The sequence below is a fragment of the Numenius arquata genome, chromosome 5 (assembly GCF_964106895.1).
Source record: "Numenius arquata chromosome 5, bNumArq3.hap1.1, whole genome shotgun sequence".
Lineage (NCBI taxonomy): Eukaryota > Metazoa > Chordata > Aves > Charadriiformes > Scolopacidae > Numenius > Numenius arquata.
The window spans coordinates 32,180,300-32,198,041 of record NC_133580.1 but is presented as its reverse complement, the minus strand read 5'-3'; the positions used below and the strand labels follow the sequence as shown (position 1 = coordinate 32,198,041).

Below are 17,742 nucleotides of genomic sequence, written 5' to 3'. Positions count from 1 at the left end.
TCAGGTTGCCTTCATTCCATATAGGTCTCTCTCCTGAGTGTTTCTTATCAGCTGTCTCACACTGCATTAGCTGAGCCTGAAAAACTTCATTATGTCTCAGAGGCGTGAAGTGCATCAAGAAGAGATTAAAAATACTGAAAAGCCGAATACCAGAGGTAGGACGCCTACAGGCCCCTCACTACAATTACATGAACTTGAAAGCCACACACAGACTCTCACGATTTCTCACAAATCCCATGATACAGATTTCTGATCACTTGACTGTTTTCAAACAGCCCGTCGCTGCAGAGGTAGGAGGTACTACTTGGGAAGTCCATGACCTTCTTTACAGAGGCAGCCAGGGACACTCAGGGGTTAAAAAAAAAAAGAAAAAAAGGAAAGAACAAGACCACTCAGGATGCTTGCTAAGGCACCACTGAGGACAGATGATTGAGACAAGCAACAGGCAACAGCTACTCACCAACCTCATGTGACCTTGTGGAGGTAGCACTTGGAGCCTTCCTAGAGCAACATACCTGACCATCTTTTTCTTCTGTCTCTTTCTCCACAGACAGGTAAGCTTCAGATTTGCAACAACTTGATTTAAAAACATCTGCATGCATATGGGTGGGTGTGTTTCTTTATTTTCACTGGTAAAGATGCAAGACACACTGCATTTTAAACCTCATTCCGGCTCAGCAGAGATGAACAGTTACGATGCCGTCTTCCTACACTCTTCAGATGATCTCTGTGAAAGCTGCACTTGTTCAGAACCTGTAGCTACCTGGTTAGTCCCTGTAGAAGAAAGGGATGGGGAAGCCTCACAGGGCTGAAGGGAAGCCACACTTCCAAGGTGTCCATTTCAGTACTTGGCAAAAGCACTTAAGTCACTTAGAAAGAAATTAAATTGGAACCTCCAGCCAAGACAGACTGTGCTTTTTTTTTTCTAAAAAGGAAAATATTTGACAGACAATACAATACATACAGAATCCTGTGCTAAAACAAGTATACTGAAACTGAGGGACTTGTAAGAAGAGTTCCTGTCTCCTGGTCTTGTTCTGAGACCATGTGATAAATTTTGCTAAGAGGCTCAAGAAGTAATCAAAAGTGACTGTGTCACCTTAAATCAACATGTACCATGTACCAACCCAGACACACAATCTGCATTTGGGCAGACATCCATCCCACTCAACCTGAAGTATAAAGCACTGGCTTAACCCCACACTTGTATTTCGTCTACTGACCCCAGCCAGGTAAACATGGTATAGAAATCAATGTGGCTCAGCTGATGAAGGCAGTTCAGTTGCTTGTGACTGTCTGTGGAGATGCTCAGGGAAACCACAGTCTTTCTTGATTTTTTCTGAGTGCCCATGCACACTTTGTAATAAGCACTAGTGATACAGGTTTTGAGGCCACAGGACCACTTGTCATTCACTGCTTTTAAAAAAATACAGAGCAGAAATAGAGAAGATGCATCATTAAAATAGTAATTACCACTGCTCTTGGGTAATACACCCACCTTGGCACGTATAAATTTTTTTTTTTTTAAATAAAATAAATAGCTTCCTCGGGGAAACAAAATAAATACTGCATTTGCCATTAATTTATTTTTTAAAAAAAAGCTATTAATATCGAAGTTTCAGGGCAAAAAACTTGCATTTATCTTTACCCTTCATGTCCAGAAACAGCTCTAGGGCAACTATTGAACTACCAAGCATTGAGTCAATTCAGTATCACAAGGGCAGCAGACAGTCTTCAGAGTGCAACTGCATGTCCCATGAGCTGCATGTCTCATCTTTCCCATCTTGTCATTCTGAAGCCTAGTTGCTGTCCAAGTCATTATCTTCATGTTCTTTGCCAGACAGAGCATGTTTGGATGAATCATTGGCTTCTCCCAAAGGAACAGCCCCTTTCCGCTGTGGCAAGACACTGAAAAAGGCCTCCTTCCAGTCTCTCTTCTCCAGGTATGCAAGGATGATCTCAAATACTGCAACATCAAGAAAGAACATCAGCTCTTTTACAGGGAGATAAGTGAACTGCTGATAGAAGCACCCCCCCCAAATCTGTCTTTACAGAGGTTTACACGTACTCAGTTGTGGCATCTTCAGAGTAAAGCTGATGAAGAACAGGCAGAAGCAGACAAGGCAATTCTGCTACTGCTGCAGTCTAAAGCCAACCACAATTTGAGTCTCCAGTTGCAAGATGTTTACTACAGCAGTGCTTTTCTGCAGCGGCCCCAGTTTGAATTAATTTCTCTCAGGGATAGAGAGAAATGTCCCCCCAGTACTTCGCTCTCACCTGTGGCACATCTATAGAGGCACTAATGCTTTCCCATGTTTGACAGGAATACTGCTGTGGATGCAGTTTGGATGCAGCCGAACAATGACTTTGTCCCTTCCCTAACGTATGGGCAGCCCAAAATCTTCCTAAAACCTGCTATCATTAGCTTTCTCTTTCATTTCCAGCTGAGCTCATCCCCAAAATCCTTATTAGCCTCCAATTCTGTGACCCTTTCTTGCTGTTTCCATTACGCTAACCATATGGTCACCCTCCTACTCCTCCTGTTTCAGCTTCCAAAACTTTGCCTGATTGACAAGAGCTCCAAATTGCATTATATGTAAAATTCATCAGCAAATTCTTATTTAGAAAAATCCCAGGCCATCCAGAAAAACCTCTCAACACAGATTGTGGCTCGGGGGCAGCAGCAGGAGGCTCTATGGCTGGTGAGGAAGCCAGATTCGGATGACAAATCTGGGACAGAGGGGTGGCTCTTCAAGCTTGGGGCTACAGGAATAGTGCTAACAACACTGGAGAATGCTGACTTCAAAGAACGCACCCAGTACAAGCATTCTCGATGCCAAGCGACAGCATATGAGAAAGGATCAAAGGAGCTGGGGAGGGGAAAAAAAACTTACAGAGAGCTAGGCAGGCATTCAGAAATGGAGGAGCAGCATGGATCTCATACTCATCGAGAGTCAAGTTACAGAGAAGTGTCACATTTACTAGAGGTTTCCTGGATCCAGGTTTACTGGACAGCCAGCTGCTCTCTGTGACATTGATATTGAAGAGCCTGGCCATTTTACTAAGCAGATTATTCACCTGAAACATACTGTGAAGGTATAAGCTCTCAAAGGACTATATTAATATCACTGTAAGTTACTGCATAAAGCATCTGTGGCAAAAATGGTGGCTTTAGAACAAGAAAAGTATAAGGAACACATTTCTTTTCCTTTGCTTTGAAACTTCCTTTATCTGCATGGTAAAAACAGAACTGATAGAAAGAGAGCGGCTTCCACAGGAGAACAGAGGCTTCTAGGATAGGCTGCAATAGCAAGAAAAATATTATCCAAGGACAGAATAAAGCAGTGGGAAGACCTGGTAGAGACATCACTGCAAATTGAAATGGAGTACTATGGTCCTATAACACACACTACAAAGTACAAGCCTTGGGATACAAACCTGACCAGATGGAAACAAACTCTCTCAGCTACACTTGCAGTATGTTTTGCATACAGTATTTTACAAAAACTTGTGCAAAAAACTTGTGTTTTGCATACAGTATTTTACATGGATCTCAAATCTTCCAAGTTTTAAAATTCCAGATCAAGTTAAAAACCGTGTCTCATCTTACACCTTGTCAGTTTTCTAGCATCAAATACTTCACACATACACGTGTTCCACATGCGATTTTGACACGGCAATGCAGGCACTGAAATGCCTGTGGAAATATGGAGACTTGATCCCAATAGAGAAAGATTATAAATTAATAATTAAAAAGCAACAAGCAAATTCCGCTGTAACGACAGCACCAATCTCCCACCACCAGAGGGCCCATTTAATTAAAACGCTTCAAAGCCTGACAAGGCAGTTCAGAAAGTTTCTTCTTCTACAGGACTTTCCAAATTCCCGCTTATCAAAAGTAGTCCCACAGCGACCAGGCAGGTCCCACAGTCTCATCTGGTGAGCCCTGTACTGTACTTTGCCAGCTTCAACTTCTGCACTCAGAGGGGGAACTCAGAGGCCAGAATAACCACATCAAAACAGAAAAGGTGAGCAATTACACAGTTACACAAAACAGTAAGGTGGATATTCTCACAGCAACATGCACAAACCTCAGTACAAATCTCCTTCTCACCTCACAAAATGAGATTTGAGAGGCAGCTTGATTCTGTCCACCTTACGCCAAGTAGAACCTCCCTTGAAAGCTGTCTTTTTGGATTTAGGTTGTAAACTATTAGGGTTACAGTATACACCAGAGCCTTAATTACAACTTTAAAGGTACCTCTACTTTTGGTGGTGGCGGCGTTGTGGTTATTTTCCTGCCCAAAAGCCTTAAGCAAAATACTGCTATAGTATAATCTTTATCTTAAACAAGGTCTGCGTGTTAATAGCCCTTCAGCTGCAATTTGAAAATATTTTTGAAGGGCAAGGGAAGACAACTTCATGCAAAATGAAATCTCACGAACTAAATTGCCGTGAAATCAGGTGCCTAAAAGTCTGGCTCAAGAAACATGCCCAAGACCATAAAGCAGATAAAGGAAAGCCTCAATGAAAGTAAGTGACCCAATTTATACCCAGTGCTCAAACCTGTAAAAGACAGCCTCCAAAAATGTTGACACTAGAGGTCAGTATAAGATTATTGCAGAAAAACTCCAGTAGAAAGCTACAGCTATCATAACTATTGCTGAGTAACACATAAAGTCCTATTCTTGTACATATAAGGCAACATGTAAAGTTAAAACATGTAAAATCTTACATATACATGGAATTTGATAATTTTTCATTCCGGTGATATCCTATATTCTCCTCCACATTTAAATAATCTTGATTATCATGCAAATACATACCTCATCAATCAATGGCATTTTCAGAAAATAAAGTTATCATCAACAAATGTGTTACATAATAAAATAAACTTGAAATAAAGCAAGGTTAAGATAAAATTTCCATAAAGGTCTGAGCAGGCTCCATTTTGCATGTATTTTTGTTTAATGACAATGAACGATAATTTAATAATAAAACTGAAAGTTTAAAAGGAGTGGGATTCAAGACTTGGTTAAGTAATTGTATACTTCCTATACCAGGAAACCACATAATAAGACAGTTATAAAAGCTCAGCAGACGGAATACTGCTGATACCAAATGAGGCCAGCCTACTGGTACCCAAGCAGTTACTGCTGAACAAAGCTGTACAAAGAGGTGAAAACATCACATACATTTATCCTTCCCTGAGATAAATTACATGGGATAGTTTCCAATGTTTTACTCACTTATATATTAAGCCTGGAAACAAGACCAGGATTGTAAGAATGGCAAAATTACTCATGCGACAAGTCAACAGACTAGGAGGTGCATTTCTAAGTGGCTAAGACACCATCCTTTACATTTAACCATATCTAAAATATTTAAAGGTCAGGGCAATTACTGTATCCCAAAGGCAACTAGATTCAAGAAATATCAATATAATAAAATAAGATTTAGGCACCTGCTCTACAGTGCAAATTTTGAGCGTTCAAATTCTGAGTATTGCAGGGACATTCTATAATAATGTCATTATTTTATGATTTAAAACTTACCGTGATTGACAGCTAACACCTTCCGACTGTTCATCTTGACAAAGTTTCCAAGTGGGAGCTGTGCATGACCAATTCCCTGCTCTACAGCTTTTTTGTAAGTAATTCCCTGTGGGAAAGACACCAAAAGAACTGGACTGAGAATCGCCATTTCAGATCAGCCCGTACAGATTACTACAAGTATCATTTCCCAACAAGAGTTTTGCCAGGGCTGCCATGATCTCACTTCAGAAGGTATTTACAAAAAGAAACTTAGCCTAGTTAGACAGTACCTGCTTCAAGGCCTACCTTTGGAAAACTTACTACTTTGATTGTATGTCACACTGTGATGTATGGTCAAAAGGATCATAAATAAAACTTGTTCATGCAGCTGCAGCTCTAGAACATGTTGGCCATAGACCGTTTTAAAGGCGAGTTTATGCTTAACTGCAAAGTCACTCAGATTGCAGTAACCAGGTATTTTTTGAGAGGAAGAGTAAAGGATAGAGAAATTTTGTTTGATTTTTTAAATCTGGCAAATCTTGTGCCCAAGACAGGCAAAAAGAACCCCCCAAAACCTTTAAAACTGTGTAAACACTTTATACCATAATCACTATATAAAGGATCCACTTTAGCTCCCCCCTGGTCTGTAACTGTGGACTAACTGCTCAAGTATCATTTGGTAAGGCTTAAGATCCTTCTCTTTTTTTAGCATCACATTGAAATATTAAACATGTCACCAGAAATTACACAGAAGTGTCTTTGAAGAAAAGCAGTAACAGTGCTTTCATTTCCCAACTGAATCCCCTATGACATTCCAAGTCCACACAGCACGATCCCACATACAGGTATGGAAACAGATCCCTGAGACATGTGTGTTACTTAGCCAAGTTCTCCTGACAAGCAAACGTATTAAAAAAGGACATCCAAGACTCAAGTGCTGTTCTTCATCTATATTTGGGCACGTGCACATACAAGCGCACACACACACACAGAGTGCATGAACAGAAACCAAGCCCTTCTGTCTGAAAATACGTCCCTCAGTAAGCTGAGCAGTGTTATTCATTCCATTCCTATATTTAAAATGAAAAGATAAAATCCCAAAAAGCTCAGCGTGTCTGCATTCTGGAATAAAAGCCACTGCTACCACCACAAGTTTGGTTTTTTTCCCATTTCTTCAAAAATTTTTTGAAGTCAGTCTTTTTTGAAGAAGTTCTCTTGTTATTTATTTTTGTTAGTTTACACATGAACAGCATTAAAGTCAAATAATGTGCCAAAAAAAAAAAAAAAGAGCTGTAAAGAAATGGACTCACAGTTTACCTTGTGGTGATTGTGATCCACCAGTCCACCAATCACATAGGCTTTCTTCTCATCAAGCTCACTGAGAACGTCCGGGGAATCCGAGGTAAGATATACTAGGTCTTCTTTCTTTATTAACTCACTATAGTGTTCTGTTCTAATTTGGATATCCTCAAAAAAAAAAAAAAAAGGTAGTTAAAAGAAGTTAGATTCAACTGATGAATTGCTGGGCAAGCTTTACAGACCCAAGACAGAACCAGCAAAAATAAATCACATAGCATGCAGGCATTCCACATCCTCATTCATGTAGCACAGTGCAGATTGATTTCTGTATAAAGAATCCACAGTCCCTACAGCACTGACTTGTAGAAATCATCAGGAAATTTTCTGAAACCCCCAAAGAACTTTACAAATCCCTAAGCTGTTGTGATTCCCTTCAAATGTTACCGTATTTCTCATAGGCATCAAAATAATTTTCAAGTCTACCTTTCTAAAAACGTGAAACCAGAAGGAAATGCTTAGTTAACATTACTTGATCGATGAGAGGTTTATGCTGTGCTTTTGCAAGAGGTTTATGAAGTGCTTTTGCACTTCAGTGTTGAGAGGCAACATAAAGGAAGCGAAGGTGCACACGAGAATCGCATCATGACTTCAGTCTTATTTTTCCCCAAGAAAAAAAAAAAGCACTCTCAAGACAGATGACTGTCAAAACTGTCTATATCAAGTAGTTTTGCTCAGCTTATCAGAGAATGAAGTCTGTTCAAAAAAAACAGGGGAACACATGTGGAGTTTCTCAAGGAAAAAACTAAGCTAGTTTCAAGTCAAGAAGACTTTGGCTTATTTAAGTTTAATTAATTAAAACCACAAAGAGCCACATTATTTCTAATATGCTATTGCTCTGATCTCTTAGAAAAACCCACATGCAACAAGCACAGGTCCTTCACGACTAACAACCTAGTTAGCAACTATAACCATGACCTCTTTGTCTCTTTTTATAGAAATATTCAATTATTCACCTTCCAGTTTACCCATCCTTTGTCGTTTTCATTCATGTTGTTCTTCAACTGTCCCCCATGGCTGGTCAAGTAAAACTTTGAAAAGAACAAACAAGAGGTACAAAATACTGAAATGTTAATACACCAATCTGTTTCCTCTCAGTACAAGACTTTTTCTAGCCTCAATTATAAGCTGAAACTCTTAATTACTTTTCAGCTGAAAGTGGTATTAAGACCATATTCATACAGGTAGTGATACATTTAAAAGACAAATATAAAAAAAAAAATGACTGTAAGTGCATATCTGTCACAGACAAAACTGAGGATTAACAGTATTTTAGCGGCACACCAGTATCTGGCACTCTTCATCTGCATGCACATACTTTTTCATATATACAGGGATTTTTATAACATGTGGGTTAAAGTGAATTGATTACAATAGAAGTAATTTTTTATTAAAAAGAGGCAGCTTAAATATTTTTTTCTACTACGGTTCTCACCACCTGGGCCGCAGCCACCTTTCTCATATGCTTTGTACATGGCAATACAGTCAGTGCGGAGTTTGCTTTAACGTACCTGCACAGGATGGAATGCTTTGCGGTTTTCTGCGTAACATCTCTGAATTTGCTTGTGCAGCTTCTTAACATCCTGTATACAACACAATTTGGTTTTACATAGTCCTTCAGACAGACCACCACAAAATGCTTTACCATGAGCCAGTCAGAAGCTAAAGAAAGAGAAAGGAAGCTTTTAACTGGCAAAAGTGATGACTGAGAGAGCGTGGACATCAGAACCTGAGTGAAAAAACAGCCGTTGTGAAGGGATTATGCTGACAAGGGGGCAGTTTCTTCCCTGCAGGGGTTGTCAAGCATTGGAACAGGCTGCCCAGGGAAGTGGTTGAGTCACCATCCCTGGGGGTATTTAAAAGACACAAAGATGTGGTGCTTAGGGACATGGTTTAGTGGTGGACTTGGCAGTGCTGGGTTAATGGTTGGACTTGATGATCATGAAAGTCTTTTCCAACCTAAATGATTCTATGACTGATTTGCATTATTCTAGGAAACAAACAAAAATCACTAGAATTTAATTATATGCAATAATATACTCAAAATTAATCTGAGGAATGAAGGAGATTTATCACTGCGACAATACTCAGTCTTTCACCCATGGAAAAATCCTGAGAATATACTGTTTAAGAAAATTAAATACTCATAATTAACCTGAAGAACCCCAGAATAATGCAAATAATTTAGTGGCTGGCTGTGGCATTTCAACCTGACAATTTGGACAAGAGTTAACTAGTACTACTTAAAATGAAGCAGACTTACTTTTTAACCAATTAGGGTTTTTCTAAGGTACATCACATAGCTTTATTCTCAGTGTCCCAAAAGCAGTGTTTTGTAAATATAACTGATTCCCATTTTAAAATGAAACATCATTATATTGCTTTGAGTCATGTAGTGATTTGAGAATGTTCTGGTATCTCCAAAGGAGATGACTTCCAAGTAAACTAGACTTTATCACTACAATATTGCAATGCAAGTTTATACAGACACTACAGGAAGTGTCTAATTAAGCCTATTGCTAAAGGCCACAACCATCTTCACTTACAACGCTTGACCCTCCCGAAACACCTGCAGAAGTGCCACGTTTTATATCAGGCCTAACAGGGGCTCTACCTGACCAAGGAAGCAAACGCGTTTTACGAAGGATGAAGTCTAGCAGGAAATGCCAAGTCAGCATCTCCAAAACTATCAAGGGGGTCCTCTGGTCTCTTCTGGAGCACTGTTGAAGGGCTCCTCAGGGAACCAAGTTCCAATATACCAACTGGAGCTTCCCCAAAATTTTGTGGTGAGCGGTACTAGCCTCCATCAGTGCTGTACCTGCTCTGCATTACACACGAGCAGCAAGATAGGCTTTGCAAAAGCTTGTATTCAAGCAGTCTTGCAGGGCAGTGAAGTCCCTGGCAGCAGCAGAAGCGCTCAGGGCGACACAGAGAGGAGAGGTCTGTCTCAGAAACCAAAGGCTGCAGTCTTACAGGAGGCTGCAGATTAACATACTTTCCTCATAGAGTTAAAGCTGTTTTGATCTCAAACCACCACACCAAGCATCTTGACCAGTGGTGGGGTATCATGCTCATCTTTCTCATATTTACCTATCCTGCGATCATCTCACCTGTTCTTTTACCCATTCTAATATTTAGAGACAATGTCCTCCTGTCCCAACTGCCTCTCGTGACTAAGAGAAAAAGCTCAGTATCCTCATAATGCTCAAAATTCTCATTGTCACAGATGGGACACAGTTGGGAGCCTCAGGTCCATTTTGAAAGACGAAGTACCTAGATGTGGCATTTGCAGCCCCTCTAGCAAAACCATTTTGAGGCAGACTGCATCTAATTTCATCGTGAACACGAGACATGAACTGTTTCTATATTCCTGTTTTGGGAATCAAACTAACTCACCATATATCCATGAAGGCAAAGAAAATCTTTGGGAAGCTTACAGAAAGGTACACATCAAACCATAAAAAATTCAGCAGCTGATGTAAGCAGGTGTGGGAGCCATCACAAACTTAAAACATGCTAACTGTCCTCTTAAAGCTGTTCTCCAGTCTTTGTGCTCTGACATCGCATCAATGATGTCACTGAAGACCTTTCAACATTTGTTTGTGATGAGTAAGTTTCTTTTACCTTTAGCACCATCAAGTCATCAAAGCTGCAGTCCACGATGAGGCGAAGTGTACTAGGAACAACTTCCCTTCGCATACGCTTTCTGTCACTCCCTTCATTATTGGAGTCCAGTTTTGACTGACGTTCTAGTTTTCTCTTCTGGCGTTTTTCTTTTCGTTTCTGCCTAAATAAGCAAACAAACAATTCTTCAATAAGCACTGCCAGATCCGCTGAGGTGCACGTTATGCACATAAATGCACCTTCTGTGAAGGTGGTTTCCATGACTGTGTTAGTTAAAACTTAGCCATTTGTGCTAGGGTGATACCAGCATGAAACACATACCCCATTTCCATGAAATTCTGTATATACCTACAAACCAGACATCTGACACAAATTCAGTGAAGTCAATAGTGGGACTCTCATGGATTTAAGGGTGCTCCGAGTCATGCCTCGTAACAGAAACGACCAAAAAGATTGCGCAAATTGCGGTATCAGAATCAGAATGTGGAAGGCAATTTACCTCTGGATTCACTGAAGTTTTTCAAAATGCTTCTGAAGCAATTGTTTCTTTCCCTGATCCCCCAACAGGAGCTGGCAGTTGGGAGATCAATTTTCAGAGACAGCAACCTTAACAGCCACTGTCTCAGGAAGGAAGACTTTGCATTCAGCAAGACAAGGATAAACCACCATCAGCCCATTTGCAGATACGCTTTCTCTCAACAACAGAATAATACAGAAGCTCCCCATCCTCCAAAGCTATTTTAACAGACTGTAAATTAACATAACTTATAGCCCAGCGTTTCATACGTCAAAAGAAAATTTTTTTATTCACTGTCTTTGTAGGATTCACCAAGTCTGACAGCACCAGGGAAAGAGGGCGCAGCCCATTCAGAAAGGAACGAGGCCACACGTTATTTCTCCCTTCTGACAAGTCAAAACCATGCAAGTTTGAATCCCTCCTGATATCCTCTTCCAGTTGAAGAACACTTCTAGTATGAAGAGAGGATGCTTACCTTTATAGCTTCTTCATATGCTCATGGAGTAGCCTGTGACTACTGCTTTAAACCTGGCATGGGAGAAAACTGGTTCAACTGCCTTGATTTGCTAAAGCAATCTACATGCAAATTCTGCTGACACATTGTTATTATTAGCACTAACTACTACACACTATCCTAGAAAAGTCATTTTGCAAACCATACCTCCGTAGATCTTTCTGTTCTTCCCACTGTTTCTGCTTCAATAGTTTTTTCCTTTGCCTCTTGGACATAGGCTCAAGGCATTCTTCCTTGTCTGAGCCTGCCTCCCATCTCTCTACCGGACTGTCACTTGACTTCACCTCTCCTTCCACATCAGGAACTTCAGGGGACATGGTATTTTCTGTTGGCACCTCTGGACTTTCTCTTGGCGTTTCTGACGACATTAGCTTTTGCCCAGGTTCACTGACTTCTCAACTTATGATAAATATGTCATTAAAAGCAAGCTTTTCCCTCACCAGTTCTGTAAGAAACAAAACAATACTATGAGTGTTATTAACAAGACATTTAAGTAGAACGAATATCACTCTACACCTACCATAAACCTGAATAAAGAAAAAAATAATTAATAAGAAATGGTCTGGTTTTCTTTAAAGCTAGGTTAGTATCTCTGCAAACAGTAACTTTCAAAATACTAGAGGCATTATAACCTATATACAGATGTCTAAAACCCTGCCTGCTACGTCTGCAGCTATTCAAGAGTTTCCAATTAACGTTGTGAAAATGCAACTGCATAAAAGTAGGGCATCATACTGGGTTAAATGTAAAAGAAAGAACATTAGCAGTACTGTTATGTGTACACAAACTATTCGCAAATACACAAACACAAAAAACTAAAGAGGTATCCTGTAATATAATGCCGGCAGCATGCAGAGAAATATAATTTTACGGAGACTAAAGCCATTTTGGGGAAAAAAAAAAGTGTGAACAACCTGCAGTCCTTCAAAATTAATTTTTACTTCTGAGAACCAAAGACACTGGCCAACCACCGACACTGGCCACTGTCAGTGGACAAAACATGGCAAGTAAGGGAATGAACAGACTGAACTGAAACTCAGCAAAATGTCCTGCGTTCAAATCAATTACAATTATACCCTTTTCCTTTTCAATGGCAAGTATTATTTCTTCATACTAGTAGCTCCCCTGTGCCCAACAGCCGCACCGTTTTCCAAAGATAACTTAGTTCACCGGAGAACACTGCATCTACAGAGCCAACGTGCAGAAAAAAACCCCACCACAGTCCCCTGGCTTCTTCAGGAAGGGAAGAGCCGGCAAACACACGAAACAGCAGAAAACCGGCAGCGCTTTCGCTAACACACCCCGATTTCCCTGTCTGGGGGCCGTAAGGTACAAGGCCCGGGGAGCGGGTGCCCAAGGGCCCGGCCCCGCGTGGCACAGGCGCCCCTGCCGCCAATATATATATATATATAGGCACGTACACATCTACACGCATACATCTATATATACACACACGTATCTATGTATACACGCATCGTATATATAGAAACACACACGCGTTATTCCTGCTCGCGCGCCGAAGTACCTCGTAACTCGACAGGACAGGACCGGCCCACCCCCCCTGCCCACAAGGGCCCGGGGGGAAGCCGTGACACCTCCCCACACACAGGCAGCAGCGGCGGCCGAGCGTGGGGAGTGTGGGGGGGGAGTGTGAGGCTCCCCAGGCCGTTGGGAGGCGGCCATTTTCCCCTCTTCTTCCCTCTGAGGAAAGCCGAGCCCGACCCCCCCCCCCCCCCCCGCCCCGGTACACCAAGGGGTAACGGACACAAGAGGGGGTGAGGGAGGTTGGGGGGGGGGGCGGCTGCAACGTACCCGCGAGGCGCCCCACGCGCCGGGTCGGGGGTGGGGAGGGGGCGGGAGGAGGAGGAGGAGAAGGAGCAACACCAACACCACCCCCCTTCCCAGCACGCAAGACTTCAAATCCCGGCGAGCAACGGGGCGGCGGTCACGCGGCGCTAACGGCCACCGCCCCGGCGCTGAGGGAGGGAGGGGGACGCCACGCGCAAACAGGGCGCTGCGCCTCCCTAGGCCTCCCGCGCCCAGGGAGCGGGGGGTAGCGGCCCTGTCGGTTGCGTGGGGCGGCGGGGAGCGGCTTTGCGGCCCGCCCGCGCTGGGCAGCGGGGGTCTACACCGACTGCTGTGCTCTGCGTTAGCTCTGGTTTCCCCTTCCAGCTTCTTCCAGTCAAAAAGTACAACCGTAACGAATGCACTTTGAACATCAGTCATGGTTCGAGCGGGTTTCTCGTTTTTACGTCGTTGGTTATGACAGACGCTGACAGGCCGCGGACGGCAGCCGGTGGCTGCTGCTGCCGGCCTTGCCATGGCGGCCGAGCGGCTGGAGGTGGGTGCCTGGCCAGGCTTCGGGGGCCTGCAGGGCCCGAGGTCGCAGGCAGGTACGCAGGTGAGCACCTTGCTTGGAAATGGGCCCCCGCGGCGAGTTACGAGGAGAGCTGTGCACCTCCTCCCTTACGGCTGTGGTGGCTCCGTGGGATTAAGAGGAGCGAAAAGTAGGAAAACCTTATTTTTATCCGATGGTTTTGATGACACCACTGAGTTCACACAGGGGCCAGCGAAGTATTTTTAAGTGGCGGCATTCCTCAGAGCAGATTTCTCGCTCCAAAGGTCCCCCAGCAATGGCGTGTTCCCTCTGCCCCTTAAAAAGGGGTGCGCGCTTTCACGCTTCATAATTTTAAAGGCCACCGCCAATTAGCTTTTTAAACTCCGGTGTCAATACTCAACGAAGGGCAGCATTCTTTTGCCTTCAGATAACTTCAGGAAAAAAATGCTGCCCTGGTACAGGAGTCAGTTCTGGAGACGGGGATTAGATTATATGAGAAAAATATATTTTGGGCAGCCTAAATATGTAGGTATCTGTTCGCCCCTGGTTAATGAGGCACTCAAAGTTAGCAAACATAAGAGTGCGTGCTACCATAATACCCTTTTCATCTGCATCAATATTTATCTCAAGTTTCATTGGTTCCAGATATACGCACTCTTAGAGTTTTAGTGCTGGTTTCAGGTTTACTATGGCTATGTTAAAGTCACAAAACTGTATGCTGTCACTATAGTAAGACACTGACCTTTAACTGCTGTTGGTATTTAATATTTGCTGTAATATTTTATTTCATTTGTGATTCCTATTCCCTGCATTACTTTAAAAATAGCTAGATTTGCATTTGCTTTTGCTAGCAGCTATTTAAAACCTCACTTGTGTTACTATTAATATCTAGCTTTACACACCAGCATCACGAAAGTCCAAATGTGCCACTGTCCCTGTGAGGAATCCTTCATTTTCCTTTGGTGGCTAAAAGTTTGCAGATCAGTTACTGATAGAAGCCCATTTGCCTGCTTGCTTTTTTAAAAAAGCAAAAAGGCATCTAACAAATTCACATAACATTCAGATGTGCTTTTTCTTAGAATGAAGAAACTGCTTACGCATTCTGATTTATTAATCTGTTTTTCTCATATTGCACTTTCCAAAGCGTCAGTACTGCTAACCCAGATCCCCACGTCCTCAAACACCGATACAGCGTAATGCAATGTTTTCTGAAGTCTGCCAAGAGCCAACTGGTGACAAAGCAAAATGAAGACCTGAGCAGTTGCAAATATTGAGAAAGAGCTGTCTAACTGAATTTCATTATTTTGGTAGAGCCATAACATGACTTTTCAAGATGCTCATTCAAATGGTGAGTTGCCCCCAGCAACAGAGCAAACTCAGCACCTCGTAGTTGAATACTGCATATCGAAACATTCTGTACAGACACCACCGCAGGTCAAGAGACCACGTATGGACAGAGGAAAAGATATACTCAGTGGAAGCTCAGGTGTGGACACAGACACTCTGTGGGCCAGGTCTGATTGCAGCACTCTTGGGGCAAGGCTTAGGATGCAAGTGACATGCGCAACTCACCTGTAGCCAGTGGCTTGGCAGTGCATCTCCCTCCCCCTGCAGCAGAAACTGGGGGTGGATGGGGTGTCTTATTCACCGGAACAGCAGGAGCTGGGGCACGCAGGTACCAGCTGAAGGGCAAAGATGGACTTGGGTACTTCAAGTGAGTTGAAAACCAAAATCTTCACACTGTCACTTGTGAAGACAAAACCATTTCAGTGACCTCAGAAGCTGTGAGGAAATCTCATTAGTTTTATTAGGTCATATAAAGATATGAGACTTACAGTTTGAACTCTGGAAAATGTGCAGCAACAGTAATACTTTGACCCCAGTACATATGCCAGCATGGCGTGAAGCATACATTAGGGGCTGATCCTGCAACCTCTGCGTGTAATGGACTTTGGTGGGCGCAACAGTTCTTTCGTTGGTGTAATTTGACTTCAAGGAAATCACTGCTGGTTTACTCTGGCCATAACTGAGGAGAGGCTTAGGCCTCCTGTTTTTAAGGCGTTTGAAGAATATACCGAGTATACATTATAGACACAAATAGAGGGGAATATATGTATATGCACGTGGAAATATATGTACGCTGTTTCTCTACGTTATGGCTACATCCTTAGCTCTATAATTGGCAGTACTACACTGGTGTCCAAAGAACTACTGCGCTGATTTAACTCAGCAGGTGATCTGGCCTCTGATACTCTAGTGTCTTAAGGGAGTGTCTTTTTTACAATAACTTCATCTCAAGGAAGAAATAAATTTCTTCTGTCCCAAGAGCATAAGGGGAGGACAGTTGCTCTTCTCCAGATTTCAGACAAGCATCAACTCCTCCCTGTGAGTGAAGTGTGAACGTTGCGTTTCCAAATTAGGATCCATACCTCTGGTCTCTTTCTAGCCAGAGTTGGTTTTGCACACAGACAATATCGTTTTTATCAAAAAAAGCACAGAAAGCCTGGTAAGCTCTTCGTGTACAAAACACAGCAAAAGGATCAGTTGGAGTCCTCTGCCTCAGGCCCTTGAATTCAGGAGCGTATCACAGCCTGCACTGGTGAAGCAGTGTAAATAACAAACTGGGGAGCGGCAGTAGTGGTCCCCAGGGTTTCCTGCTAATCATCTCCTCCATCCCATGTGCATGCACACACAGCACACAAAGAGCTCCAGGGGGACTTCCACAAGCTGCAGAGAGATGAGCATGAGTGAGGGGAATTGGAGTGGACCTGTGGTTTCCCACTGCTGGGCGATGTTTGAGATCCATGGTGCTCAGCTTCTCTTCTCGGCATTTGTACCACCCAAGGTGAAGGCTGTTCTCATAATCGCGTAATAATACAGAGGAGCTGGTGGCAAAAATGTCCCATTGGGAGCAGCTAAACATGCCTGGGGCAGCACTGGTTCAGTTGGGGTGTTTGTAGCTCACAGTCTTGTTAAAGGAACCTCTGGAAGTGGAGCAAAGGAGCGTGGTGATGGCTCATGGATGTGCCTGTACAAGCAGGACCAGATCCTCCCACCCTACAGAGCCAGGGAAGAGACGCTGCCCCCTTGCAGGCTGCGACACCTAGGGGGTGCCAAGGAACATGGGGGGGGGGGGGTACCTACTGCCCCACCATCACCTGAAAGACAAGGGGGGTCCTTTAGGAAGCCCTTTGGCCATGAGGCTTAGTGCAAGATGGCCTGGGATTTACTCTGGGAGGAAACGGGGAAGCGCATGAGTTAGTCAGCTGGGGGCTTATCAGGGGCGGTGGTGAAGTGAGCGTAAAAAAAGGGGAAGATAGGGGTGAAAAGGAGGGCTTGGTTTGCCCTGCTGCCAGACCTAGCCAAGCAGGTACTCTTCACCAAGGTGGGACAGAATGGCAAGTTTATCTCATCCTTTCAGTCTCTAACCTCTGCCAGTGGAGCTGGGGCTGCTGAAAGAAAGAAAATTTATTTGGTACGATACAACACAGCAGGAACTGACATTGCATCTGCATCTCCATAACAAAATAGCATCACTTTTTGGGGTGGCACTGGTAAATCCCATGTACTTCTGCTTCCAGGGTTGCTGGAAAAAGTTAAAAAGCATCTGCCTCCGGGGTTGCTCACAGAAATGATACAAGACAGTGGAGACAGTGGTCAGGATCGGGCCCCTGGTAACAACAAACCCTTCGTTCAGAGGAGGAATGGCAGGTTCTGCCAGGACTGGAGAGGGGCTCCCCCGCTCAGAAATGTGGCTGTATGGGCTCAGTATTCAAAAATGAAAGCTGAGGCGATCGATAAAATGGGGTAGAAACCACCAGTTACCTTAGTTCTTAATAATTAACTGGAAGTCCTTCAA

The 17,742-nt window shown here is 43.1% G+C and overlaps 1 protein-coding gene across 2 annotated transcripts; it reads right to left on the bottom strand.

The window, feature by feature from the left end:
* Positions 1-601: 601 nt before the first annotated feature.
* On the bottom strand, positions 602-13,477 carry TRMT10A (tRNA methyltransferase 10A). 2 transcript variants are annotated; one of them, XM_074147708.1, is made up of 8 exons: positions 13,071-13,253; positions 11,693-11,990; positions 10,515-10,677; positions 8,402-8,473; positions 7,847-7,921; positions 6,852-7,001; positions 5,556-5,661; positions 602-1,966 (listed from the first exon to the last, which is right to left on the bottom strand). In XM_074147708.1, exons 2-8 carry the CDS (start codon positions 11,911-11,913, stop codon positions 1,800-1,802), a joined length of 954 nt encoding a protein of 317 aa, XP_074003809.1. In that variant the 5' UTR covers positions 11,914-11,990; positions 13,071-13,253; the 3' UTR covers positions 602-1,799. The 2 variants fall into 2 exon arrangements, with proteins under 2 accessions (XP_074003809.1, XP_074003808.1); XM_074147707.1 differs by lacking the exon at positions 13,071-13,253 and adding an exon at positions 13,358-13,477 and having other exon boundaries at positions 1,527-1,966.
* Between the last annotated feature and the right edge of the window lie 4,265 nt (positions 13,478-17,742).